General features: G+C 39.4%; 1 protein-coding gene across 1 annotated transcript in view; it reads right to left on the reverse strand.

The window, feature by feature from the left end:
• Positions 1 to 14,265, reverse strand: part of gpc5a (glypican 5a) — a 136,380-nt gene that overhangs the window by 38,653 nt on the left and 83,462 nt on the right. The window contains exon 9 of the mRNA XM_031846837.1: positions 12,688 to 12,850. Coding sequence (XP_031702697.1) covers positions 12,688 to 12,850 — 163 coding nt within the window. The remainder of the gene's footprint in view (positions 1 to 12,687; positions 12,851 to 14,265) is intronic.

Genomic DNA, 14,265 nt, shown 5'->3' on the forward strand with positions numbered 1-14,265 from the left:
ATATACATATACATATACATACATATACATATACATACATATACCGTACATATATTAGGAATGTGCTGTAGCCTCTATTTGATCAACAGCATACAGGCTGTTTAAAAATGAATACCTGAAATGTTTGACCACATGTTTATGCTCACTATTACTCAAAGAAGAGATAACCTTGGAGCATGTTTGAAACTGAGAATGAAGAGTTTTGTAAAGCATCTGAACGCCACAACAAGCTGTTTCTTATTTAAGTGCACTGTTGCGGACCTGGAACATGGCAATTAAAAGCATATTATTTAAACTGAAGGATTCTGTACGCATTCATTTGAAGCCAGACAAGGGTCCATTGAAAAAACATGTTTTCAAAGAAAATACAACTCCTTCTGCGCTATAAATCACAACCACACTTTAACCTCAGAGTGTAATATCATCAAACCTGTCCTCTTCATTTGTGACCATGACAAACACCAAGCTGCTGCAGGCATGTTTCCTGCCTGGATATCAGCCTTTTCCATTATTTCTCATCCATTATCACTGAAGGTCAACACAGAACATCAGCCTGAGTAGATTCAAAAAACTTGTTCCTGTTGGGCGACTCAGATTTGCATCGGTTCACCTGACGTGTTTCTGTCAGCGAGTGTGTATGTGAGAGTGTCTGTGTCCATGCATGCTTATAACTGTGGTTGTGGGTGTGCATACGATTGGGAAAGAGGTGTGAGCTGAGGGCTTTTGCAGCAGAAATAGTGTGGATGGGTTTTTCTACCTGGCAGGGCAGACAGACAGAGAGAGGGGATGATGGGAGAGCAGCGTGTGGGTCTGAGGGCCGCTGATGCACATCTAAGGATGACCTTGCAGGTCTGAGGATGAAGGCTGAGTGAAATTTTCAGAGGACATGAGGATGAAGGAGACAAAACCTGCCTGTCATATGTCACCATGCTGACAAGTGGTGTAGGTCATGCAAAGTCTACTTACATTTCGCCACAAGCTGCAATATTCAACTCTCTAAGCTCTGCGAACATGCTAACAGACAGACACACACACAGAGTTCACTCACTGGTGCTGCTGTTCAAAGATTAATAAGTAAAAAATAATCTCAGAGCTCTCCTTTCAACAGTAAACAGCTACAGAATGTGAAGAGCGGTTACAATTTCTTCCTCCAGAATCTGCGGCCCCCTACTAGCTCTCTCCTTGGGAGCCATGTCCTCGACGACATCAACCAATAACAGTGCAATATCCTCTCGTTGCACCCCCGTACGTCCCCATGAGTGTAGACAAACAGTTGTGATTGGCCGAATTCAGGACAGGTAAGGGGCGTAGGTTTGTTATTGGTTGTTCACGCCCTGTTCTAGCAACAACTTTGCATTTGGAAAAGAGGATCCCAGAGGATGAATCCTACTGACTTTGGTATTTCCCTTTATCGCCATCTTCAGGTGGAAATATTTAGTTTTTAGTGAAATGTCTCAACACATACTTGGTTGTCATGTAATTTGGAAAAAAACAATCGCCCAGGGATGATTTGTAATTCTTGACGATCCCCTGACTTTTAATCTAGCACCACCATGAGGTCAAATGTTTAATTATCGTTTATGACACATATCTGCTGTACCTTGTGTGAAATACTAATTAGCAAATGGTAAACTAAGATGGTGAACAAGGTAAAGATTAAACTTGCTAAACATCAACATGTCAGCATCACAATAAGTACAGCATCACACAGCCGCTAGCGTGGCGGTCGACTCTTATACTCTTGTCCCACTGTTAGAATGACAACAAGGAAAACCTAGTGAGAAACCTAGAACTTACCTAATGAAAAATCTAAATATGGAATGGTAAAGCTCATACTGACATGGTCTCATGAAAAAAGATTTCATTTCATTTTTCATTACGATAAATCATTATAGGAAACTTGCAACAGAGAAACTGTAGCCAGTCAATATAGTAGCCTTGAAAGCATCTATTTGGTAGCATACAGACAGCGAGTAAGAGCCGGAGAGACAAGGAGTGCACAGGCAGTAGGAAGAGGGTCAGAGTCGATTGGTCGCTGGGCCATCCAAGAATAAGTTGTCTTAATGAAACCTCCAGCATCTGTGCTTACTGATAGAGCAGACTTTTGGTAGATGGGCTGTGTGTCTGACACCGAGCTGATTATTGAAACCGTTCACACAATGATGTGTGCTTGCCCTTTTCACAGTTCATTAACACGATGAGATGTCCTTCCACATGCAAGCCGCAGCTCATTAAGCCAGCCATTAAATCATGCAAGGTATGAGAAAATGATTGAAAGACGGGAATGTGTCTTTAAAGATAATGACATCTCACTGTGGTTAAAAAAAGATTTGATTAAAAAAACAAAACACAAACACCTGGAAGGGAAATGATAAAGAAAATGCAAGGTTTCTATTATCTTACAATAAAAATGTCTGTGTGTTTACTGTGGTAAATCAGAAAGCAATTGCATTTCATTTTCATCCAAGCATGGTTTGAGTTAAAGCAGGCAATGAGGTTCAAGGCACATACACTAGATGTGATGTATTTCATCAGAAACAGGATCCAATCTGAGCTGTGACCATATGTTAATACACGGCAGATATTAATCTGCATGCTCTCATCTGCCCTGCTTTGTGGCTTATTTATGTATAAGGGTACCCAACGAAATCTTCCTTTTTTTTCTGTGTACATGAACAAGGACATAAAACAAAGAGAAAAGCATTTGGAAAGTAGAAGATAGTCTGCTCATGTGATTTACAATCTATGCTATTGCTGGTTGATTAGTCACCGTATCAAGATCATTTATTGATAAAGTGTAACTCTAGACCCGCCTGTCCAGGCCTTAGGTATTTGAATGCAGTATAACACTGTTGTAGATATCCGTTACAAACAAAATCTCAGATATTTAAATGTTGAACCATGTCAGAGTGCACAGCTTCACCAACAGTAATACTCGCATTACCTCCCTAGTTTTAGTTTAATAAAAAAACAACTATGATGAGTCACTAACATCTATCGGTTCCAATAGTTAAAAACAGACTGAGTTGGAGAAAGGTGCTCGATTATCCATATGAGTTAGATAAGCCCACAGCAAACGGGGGAGGCATTCATGATGAGTCACAAGAGACTGATTACATAAACTAATCCCATAGTGAAGCTAAAAGCTCGAACAATCTGTGGATGAGTAGGAGGCAGTGGGGTTAATATGTTGTTTAAGGCAGTTTAGTAATCATGTCACGGTAATCTAAATTCATCTTAGAAAGCAACAATAACATAGAGCACATAACATGCAACACTTAAAAACAAAAGTAGGCCTAAAGTTACCGAAGAAACTTCACCAGGCTCATACTCAAGCCAGTCGATAGCTTTGAGGAATAGATTAAGCCTTAAATTGAATGGAAGATGCCTTTGATTTTTCCGGTAATGGTGCCAACTTCAAAGTATATTAGATGAATTTTGTTACTCTGCATTTCCACATGTATAGCTGTTAGGGGTTGAAGGCTGTAGGGCTGGAATCATACAGTCTGTGTTAAGATATTTCCTTTTTTTCCCCAGAGTGTCCACTAGCACCGTCTACCGCAGAGACTGCAGGTCTTAGAGCAACCAATCTTGGATTATTTTCAGAGTTATCCACCACTAGTTAAGCAGAAAAAAAGTCACACGGAACAGCCAGTGGTGTTATGAGAAGTAGTGCGTACGTTTGGCCAATAACTCCTGAACCGACCTACCCTCAGGTTTTTCAGCTCAAGATAAATCTTTTGGATATAGAGGTTTTATTTCTGCTGTTTGAGTGTGGTATAAAAAGAAATTGAGTTTTGAAACATGATTCCTAAACATTAGATGCTACAGTCCACCACTGTGGGGCATGATGCTCTTCAGGCCAATAAGCCCGGCGCAATTTGTTCTTCCTTGTTTCTTTTTTTCTAGTTCATAAATCAAAAAAGACCATCCGTTTGAATTAGGCCAACCATTTTGCATTGAGCCTCGAAAGGTGTTTCCATCAGAGGAAGTTTTCCAGAGGACCAAGAACCTTTTGGGGAATTGCTCAGTAACTATAAACCTGTGTTTAGAGCAACCAGGGACTAAATGTAGTCCTTGTAGGATAGATCCAGGTGTAGCGGGGTTGACTGACTGGTCAAAAAAGACACTACGGCAGCTCAAACTTGAGTCTCTCTTCATTTTTAAAACAAAGATGTACTCTAGTATATTAGGACGATGGGTAGACATTTCTTGTTGTTTATTAAGGTTAAAAACAAAGTTAGTATCTACAAAATAATGCTTAAGGTCAGAGTGAAAATACCATCATCAACATGATTAATTGGCAATTTGTAAAAAGAAAAAAGAAAACACTTTATTACCTGCACTCGAGTGAAAATGTAATTGAAATACTCTTAAAAAATGCTGAATTAATTCATTCTGGTTATCAAATCCTTTGCTCCATAAGCTCAGGACCCTGCTAATGGCAGATGGTGTCTTTTTCTGGCAATCTCTGGCAGCCACCTCATCTGTCTGCCGATGACAGGAGCCATTTTACTAATGTACTCACAAATGATTCGTGTTTCATTCAGTGTCCTTGCCGCTCACCTCCACTGTCTCCAGCTGCAGGAGAAGGGTGATGGGCTTTAGGTCGAGTCCACCGTACAGTTTAAGGATTTTCTGTTTTTTGATATCGACAGCTTTTCCAGCTGAGTTTGTGACCAACAGCAGGGCATACCGAGGTGTTGCTCATGTACCTTGGATTTTGCTGCCTTTCTTGGTCCCTGCAGCCGTCCTGAGTCCAGTCTACGATGTGGCCTTTTGATAGTTCGACCCCTTCAGTTCCAATTATTCTCCCTTCATTTGCTTCCACCCACCTACATTTTTCCACTCCAAATGGCCTCCAGTGTCATTCCTGTAGATCCTCTTGTCATTCAGCTTAATGGCTTGCATGTAGACAAGGTGACTGATGGTAGCCCCTCTCATGAACCTTTATCCACTCTTGATGGTAATCTGTGAAAGGTTTAAAACCTATGCTTAATAGTAGCAGGGAGGAGGCATTGGGTTGGTGTGGAGCCGCAAACGTCAGGCACTCTTGTGATCGAGCAGCTTTTAGTGGTTTTCTCCACAAGTCCATTGAGTTTCTGATGACAGCTCTTAAGCGTGTTGTTGACCTTGTATGCAAGACGCTCCAGGGATCCATGAGAGCTGCACTAAGTCTTTGGCTTCATAGTTGTTCATCCAATCTACAGCGACAACACATATGGGGGCCCTTTTTCTACATTATGAATACTTTTACATTTGAGACTTTAAGTACATTTTACTAATAATACTTTTAATTCATATATTTACATTACAGGAATTTTACATTTTATACAGTGTTTTCAAAGTGCCGCACTGCTACTTTTACTTACGTAAAGGATATGAATACTTCTTACGCCACCGTCTAATCCAGACTGCTTGGGTTCGTCTGTTTCAACTTGCAGTCGTAGAGTGACAGATCCGTCTTCAGCAGCTGGTGCTTTGGGCATCTGCTGTTGTTTCCAATTCCCTGCTGAGCTTTGCTTGTGTATTGACACACATGTCCCTTCAGCTTCAACACTGTGGTGTCTGAAAGGAGTTTCCATGTTGGACAGTAGTTGGATGGTGCTATTCCCTTGTGGGTACCTTTCATGATCAGCATAGTCCTGCCTTGTGTTTGACAGTCACGGTGGGAGTCTGCAGTTAGTAACTGGCTCATTTGTGCTGCTCGGCGTTAATGCAACACTATTAGTTCCTCCAACCAGTAGGTGTGAATCATTTCAGGACCCATTTGCTTTTGTAAAGGTGACTGGTTCCTGCTCTGAAAGATTGTAATGGTATGGTTCTGGGTCACTGAGCTTTGGAGCTACATAATTATCCTTTCATGCAATCAACACAAGTCTACAGTTCTGGTCCCAAAATCTTAACCAAGTTGTTTTTCAACATTAGCTGCTTAAGATAATATTCCACAAGAAATGTAGCAGCAGCTTAAGCTACCACAACTCCTCAATATCATGACCCATTCAATTGTCAAGCAAATTTTAAGCAAATTTTAAACTTCTGAAATGGCGCAAAAAAAAGAAAGAAATGGGACTATGGCGCATTTCCATCAACTGGTTTGGAGCGAATAAACTCGGCTGGAGCGTAGCTTGGTCAGAAGTTGACCCTTTGGCCATGTTCCATGCTGGCCGGAGACAAAGATAAGCATTCACACGTTATGGGAATATTAAAGGAGATGCCGAGAGGGGAAACAGCTGATCAGTCATTTTAGTTGGATGTTCGCTATGTCAGAATCCATTTAGCGCATCAACCCTTTCTTCTACATAGGCAAAAACCACCTCAAGTGAGCATGATTTTGTTTTTCACAATTGAGGAAGTGCTTGTATTCAGCTTTTCTAATGTCATTCTTCAAAATGCGGGTAAATATATGTTAATGGCAGCACGTTTAATGAAATGGACATTCAACACAACCTGATCTGAAGCAACCCAGCCAGCGTACAAACAAACAGCATTTCCATTCTCGCGTGTAACATTATTAGTACTGTGGGCAACAATAAGGCTCTTCATTGTTGCTTTTTACCAATTTTCCCTGAAAATAATTATATATTTTTTTCCACAGGGAAAGATTGTTTTTTTCCCCATCATCATTTTGTTGGTGAATGTACGTATGTGTTCAGCACAGTTTATGGGAAAAACTTAGAATGTGGAATACCAAGTGAGGGGGAAAATAGTGTTTGTGCAATAAATGGTTTATTTGTAATCTTAATTTGACTAAGTTTATGATAATAACGAACTCTAGCAACAATGTACAATGTAGTAAATTAAAGAAATACTAGCTGTAACAGTTTGCCTATTTAGTTAGAGATGCATATTTTACTATTTGTACAATTTATTTCATTGTTAAATACTCAGCATTTAAATAGCAACTGACATATGGCATTTGACCATTTGGAAAGGTATGATGGTACAATCTTCCTGAGACATGAAAGTCTTTGACGAATCACTTAGGTATAAGTCCAGTGGGTTAATATAATTGAGTGATAATCAGACAACATAGGAGACAACCCAGTAAGGCCTACTGGTCAAAAGCTTATAAGACACACTGCTGTAAGTGATTTTGATCCCATTATTATCGGCACAGAGGAGGGCAGGAGTCACAGCAGGTGACCTAATTTGATCTCACACTGTAATGAGGATAAAGATCTATCTATCAGTGATAAGCCTTTTACTGTATACCCACCAAAGTGGCCTTTGTGTAATTCCCTTTCTCTCAGATCTCTCATTTCGAGCTGGAACATAAACAACACCGTAAATTAGGACTGAAAATTGCTTTTACTAAATACGTGCAGACCTCCCTATTGAATATTGTCATGGGAAAAATCTCTTAAGATTAGACAGTGGAGGAGTTTTACATGCAACAGCTACATTCAGTAATTTACAACCGGCCTGCAAGATAGAAGCTCAAATAACATCAAATAGTCTCCCACTGAGACACTATTAATTAATAAGAGTCATGGTAAAGCAGCCTCTCTACTTCCCCTCATTGTGCTTACTTTCTAGAAATCGATTGGTGTCTCCACTGCTGCCAGTGTGTCTGACAGATGTCTTATTGCAGTACAACGCTCACGCTGCAAGCAGTCACAGTCACAGTGTCTGCAGCTGAACCATGCCAGGCTAGATAAGAGTATAAGAGGCCTGTTGGGGTTGGAGCATGGAAGAAAACCTCTTAGTTGTTCTCCACTGCAGGCGTTGTTGACAGGTCACGGAAATCCAAGATTTAGTATTGGACAGAGGGAAGTTGAGGAAAACCTCTATTTTTCTTCTAGTATGTAGCCAGGAACTGTAAGTGTATGTGTGTTATTTTGGCCATGCTAGCTGCACTAATCTAGGGATAGCAATGTCAGTTGGCCAGGCACAAGATTCGGTCCAGATGTGGTGGTTCCCAAGCGATCAATCCAGATATCAATGGTGAATCCTTGAATTTTCCACTAGTGTCAGCAGCAGCTTCACGTTTGTGGTTTTGAGGGAAATATCTCAACAACTACTTCATTATTTGTCATTTACTTTGGTACCAACATTCATGATCCCCTCAGGATAAATATGCAGTCCAATACTTTGGTTTATGACCCACTGTTTGCAAAAAGACATGTGTTTAGTGATAAATAGCTAACGTGTTAACATGCTAACAAGCTGAATGACGGTGACGGTGAACATTATACCTGCTTAGCATCTACATGGGAGCGTTGTTAGCATGCCGACATTAGCATATAGTGTGAGGCTGGGCATGGCTGTAGACTTGTTTGTTATTACTTCAAAACTGTGTAGTGATTAATAAGCCACTATGGCTATAATGGCAAACCTTATTTATCATATTCATGTCTGAGCTAGGCAAGCTTTTAGTGTGATTAAACCAGGTGTATAATTACCTCATCAGGCTAAGTCACAAAGGGGGGCTGCAGCAGATAATTGTCTCATCCCAAACATGTGAGACTCTTCTGTTTCACCTACCAAAATGGTGAGAGTTCTGGATATCAAAGCTAAAATATATCATCTGTTATTTGAGAGTGTGAAGGTGTCTAATTACACTGAGATCTAAATTTGTGCGATAACATAAAAAGGAGTTTAACCTTTTTATAGATGCACAAATCAAACACATCCACAGTCTGGACCAACACAGCTCCACAGACATGGGATACATTATGTTTTTTCTTAATGAGTATTCCAATTAAGTCTATTATAATTGGTAATTATGATCCTGGTTATGATGCTTTACATGCACAGTAATAGGCTGCAATACACAACACTGTGATATTACAATAGTTTTGACATTGAGGTGCTAGTTCTCATTAGTATTAAATGTTAATTTCATTTCACTAAGCACGGATGTGTGTGTTTGTTGAAGCAATTGGCAGGTCTGTAATAACTGCGACAATGTGCGAGGATCTAGAAACATGTTCTCTCTCTGGTATGTCTTGGATTCCTGATTTTTTTTTTTTTAGTTAGTGTTACCTGGCAAGCTGTGAGCAGTAAGTGCATCTCTGTGTTTAACAGTGGGAAATGAATCAATCCTTTTCTCCTTTTACTGCGTGCTTTCAATAATTATCTGGGTTTACAAAAAAAAGTGATCGGCCTAATTGTAGTTAGACAGTAACTCGGTCAGGTAGCTCTGCAATGCAGAAAACACTACCCTGCTGCAGTTACTAAACATTCAAAGATCCTTGAAATAATTCTGAAGGAAGAACTGCTCACATTGTTGCTTTTTGTCACGTACATAGCATTCTCACACAACAGTAGTTCTGCTTAACAAGGATAATCCCTTAAATCAGGGTTGTATTGTCAGTATTGAGCTTATCCTATTTTATTTCCTTATCATCCTCATCTATCGTCACCATGTTCTGCTGATAAACATCAAAGACACAAAGGAGGGGGATTATGGATAATTGCAGCTTCAGTATCTGGCACTGGGATGGCAATATCACTGTATTCAATTCATTTTGATATTCTAAAATGTATCATGTGGTCTTGTAAATTATACATCGTCAAAGATTTGAAGACTATAAACACTCAGAAAAGAAATTCAGAAAACTAACCGCTACCCTGCGATTTCATGCACTTGTGACTTGCGAATGACTTTATGTTATTTAAAGTTCTGAGTGTTGATCATGTGCTTGGTTATGTTATAAGCACATCGTTTTTTTTATCCCACCTTCACATATTTTTCATAGGTCTGTGGTTGCATTTGTTTCTGCTTCTGTTATTGTAATTAATATTGTATTTCTGTCTCTACAGCTTTATGTTTTGAAGTTTTGCACACAGACTGAAATAAAAACTATTAACTTTCTTTCATAGTTTATCATCACCAATGTGATTTAGCCTCATGGGAGCCAATTTATCAACTCTGGTGCTGTAGGAAGACATAGTAGCTTATCAGAACTATCAACTGTGTTTCTATAGCAACAAATATAACTAAATTAATTACATTCTCCATCCATGGAGAACAATGTCAATATGTTGAATGTCAAAGCATTTGGTGACGACTCGGCACAGCTGACGAAGATTTGCACAACTTGTGTGTCTGATCCAAAAAAGTGTGATGATCACAGTACATCCCAGACACAGCAAAGTCTCTTCCTGCACTATGAGCCGAGTGTTGTATTTTAATTTTGTCTTGTAATTGTAAAGACCTGAAGTCAGCCATCAGTGTTATGCTCACAGGTTGTCATTTGTCATTCTTGATTGGTTGCCATTCTCAAGAGAGTCTTATCTAATATGAGCTTGTCAAAGGGCAGACGCCACACAGCAATAGACATTGACGAATGCAACAAGTCTTCCAAATTATGACAATATACCACTGTTTGCTCACGACCTCTAGAACAACACAGTTTTCTGATCTGACCGTTGCAAAGTAGTGTTGAAAAGTAAATGTGTTTTATGATGTGGTGATATAGATAGATATGGTTAGATTTAGGGAAACATCCTGGTTTGAGTTAAAATGACTTAGGATTAGGGGCAACACAAAATCGTTTAGATATGAGATAACAGTGCACATTTTCAGACAGTCTCTCCTGGAGAGCATTCAATGACTAGCTAGCAAATGAAAAACTAGAGGGAGAAGTTCTAAACCAATTTGGATGTTGGATTGTCCTTTCGGAAAGTTACAAAAGGGGTCAAACACAGCCCCACAAATCCGAGATCAACAAGCACTCAGGCATACCGACAGTAAATTCTCATCACTCCTTACTTCCAGCTGTGAGCTTAGTGCGTCCTTGTGGGGCGTGATGAGGTCAAAGGTTTAATATCAATACTGTACATATCCAACATTCACATAATAATCCATGCCACGCAAGTTGGTTGACTGAACTAAAGGATTACTATGTACTCTGTGACAGATATTTGTGCTATTTTCCAATACTCTCAGCCACAGAGGACTCTAAAATTCTGTCTGCCCACTATTGGCAAGTGTTTATTCGTGCCAAATGAGGGTTTAACACGTAAATATCAACCTGTGTCACACACCTGTTCATTTCTGAAGGTGTTACATGTCTATGTTGGTAACGAGCAATGATGCTAGAGAATAATTCAGTGGCCAGCGGGTTCCTTGTTTATCTGTGATCTTCCTTCACAGCTGCAGGTTGAACATGTGTTTTGGATTAAATTTCCTGGAAAATACTGTATTTTCTATTTGAATTGTGCCAAAATATTAAGTTGACTGATTTTGTTTTGGTTTCACAAGGTAAGAGCACGGTTAATGATGTAGTCCAAGAGCTTTCCTTTGATATGATAGCATCATTTGTATTCCTCTTCATAAAATATAATGGATACTACTTTGAAGCTGCTTTATATTGTGTAAGACTCCTTTTTCAGTAAGAGAGAGCAATAAAACATTGTATTTTTAGTGCTGCTGTATCCTTGGCTTGCAAGTTACACCAATTAATTTAATTCTACTAGAACAATGAAACCCAAAGACAAAAAACCTACACCAAACAGCCACTACAAAGTCATCAAACCTTTTTTTTAGCAATGAATGTAAAAAAAACAGTAGAAGGGGACTGGCCAGAGGTCTGGTTCAGGTGGGGAATCCTCGGTATTTGTGTGAGGGTCAGGCAGCAGGGGGACAGATGCTCGACAGAGGTCACGACAGACAGTGGGTCATAAATATGGGAGACAGGCTGATCTGGCCTCTGACAAGGAAAGGGCAGCTCTACTGTAATGGGTGATAAATGACAGTGCCTCTCCTACAGCCTCAGATGAGCGATTGTTAAGCAGCTTCTCTGAACCTGAGCTGCTAAAGCCTCAAGACCGACTGACAAGCAGTAAAGGAAACATTTACACAGACAGAACGGCTTGTTTGGATGCCCCCCCCCCTTCCTCGCTGTCGCCGTATGCAAAATGAGAAAGGTGATTAATCAGGTTGTTAACATGTTTGATGGAGAGTAGAGGAGAGAGGGAGGAGGGAATCCATGTGCTGAGAGGAGGGTGTGACAGGTAACAAAATGAGGAGGAGAGCCTGCGCCACTGGGATTCATCAGGGGTTACTGATCCTCTGAGGAGCAATAATTTTTAAAGTAATGGGCCTTGATTGCAATAATGCCCCCATAGCAACTATTATCTTTAATGACTATTATTATGGCTGTCATAAAATGGATACTGGAGCAAGTCTTATCAAAATATAGTACGCAACTGCACCTTCGAATGTCTTCACCGATTAAAAACTACCTTTCATTTTTTTTTATTTCTACAACTTTAAATTGGTAGATGAGTAAAAGGAATAATTGAATGCATGTATTCAAAACTAAGAGGCATACGAACTTACATATGTATTACTTGTCACCGTTATATTTATGTGCGCTTTGTGAAAGTTGATTATTTTCCTTTATTCTTTATCTAATTCATTGTAAGTCTGTGTTATATGTTTTGAATATATGTATAATTAAAGTTTTTTGTTTTTTTTCAGGAACCATATAAAACTCTTAACCTCATACAAAGATAAGAGATATACATTAAAAACCAAATGCAATCACACATACAAACATACAAATTTAAATGATTGCAGCCAATCCTGTAGAATATAAATTAGAATATATCCCCAATCAAATGTTATATTCTGGCTACTTGCCTCTCCCTCCTAAGGGCAAAATATAACAGCATGGGTTACAATTTCTTCACATGGTTAACTGATCAATAAAATTACAAAAAGATGAGACTTACATTTGGAGACTCTGGAGACTTTCCTTTTTACCTCGCCACCACCTGAACCACCACAGCCGTCTTCATCATCACAGTCACCGCTGTAACGTCCCTCCGTGTCTCCACTTCCTGTTTCAATCTGGTCCAGTGACCCTAGTTTAGGAATGGACTTCCCTTGCAACAGCTAGTTGTGAAAAAAAGAAAGACACATTTTTAGTTAATAACATATTCATATTTTTCAACAAAAGTAAACTAGTTTAAAGCAGTAACCTTATATATTATATGAATATTACATTCAATATTCACAAAGGGAACAAGGTCCTCTCATGGCAAGGATAGTGCAGAATATGCATTCAGAAAATGAAGAGAAAAAAGGGGAGAAAATGCAAAAGAACTGGTGATTATGCTGCTAATGAGCCACAGTCCTCTAAGTAATTAAAAAACTATGAATCTACTGAATAACTGCACCGCAAAGGGCATATTTTAATACACACTTTTGTCTAGATATTTTTCTGCATCCTATGCTTTCAATATTAAAACTAAATCTACAGTTAAATTCCCTTATTTATATAAAAAAAAATAACAATAGTAATAAGCCAACACTTCTGCTGAGTGCCACCACCTACACTTCAATGGATGTATAGTATGTGTTGAATGACACTCACCCTTCTCCGCCACAGTGGCCTCTGCAGGGCAGCTAAACTTTCTGCTGTGTTGCTGTGCCGCAGAATCTCAATCAAAGACTTTGCGAACTCGATACCAGGGGAAATGCATACGCTAATTGGCTCATTTGAATTCATGGTGCGTTATTGGAAACAAGAGGGAATGCTTTGTGTTGATCAGAAAGGTATTGTCTATGCTAATTAATTACTGTTGTGGTTCAGTGCAGCGGAGCAGAAGTGGAGCTCGGACACATCGGTGCTGGTAATTAGCCTGTCTGAGTCTCAGCTCCTCAATGGTGACAGATTAGAAGATGGAGAATATTGAGAGTTTGGGCAATCTAAGCGCTCCTTCCATGTGTGTAATTGGCATGATTTTCTTTCCATTTATGTCTGACCACAATTATAATACATTACATAGAATAATGAGTTTCTGTGGTGCCTGAGATTTATCCTGGTTTGACTGAATTTGAACTTTGCGCCTCACAGTCCAGAAGGTAGAGCACTGCTTGAGGGGCTCAGTGGGGTTCAAAGGCTGTCAACTCTGAGCACAAAAAAAACTGCATCTTGCAATGGTTGCAGTAGACTGCACATGTGCAACAATATGCTACCTGAGATCCACTTATTTGTAGTTTGCGGCGAGGTGAAAGGTTATTATGTTTGTGTGTAGATGTATGAATGTGTGGGAGGGAAAAGGGATGTTTTCTTTTACACATAATTCGATTCTCATTCACTCACATGACCTTCAAGTCTCAAGTTACAACTTTATTTAGTTCATAACTAGTACATTATATTTATGAGGGGAATAACAAGAGAGTTAATAAATCTGAAATCTAAAAAAAGATCGACTTTACCAGAAGAATATTTTCTGTTCTGTATAAATTGGTTTGTCTCACACACACACACACACACACACACACACACACACACACACACACAC

Source organism: Anarrhichthys ocellatus, unplaced genomic scaffold, assembly GCF_004355925.1.
Source record: "Anarrhichthys ocellatus isolate YVR2014 unplaced genomic scaffold, GSC_Weel_1.0 scaffold6, whole genome shotgun sequence".
NCBI classification, from domain to species: Eukaryota; Metazoa; Chordata; class Actinopteri; order Perciformes; family Anarhichadidae; genus Anarrhichthys; species Anarrhichthys ocellatus.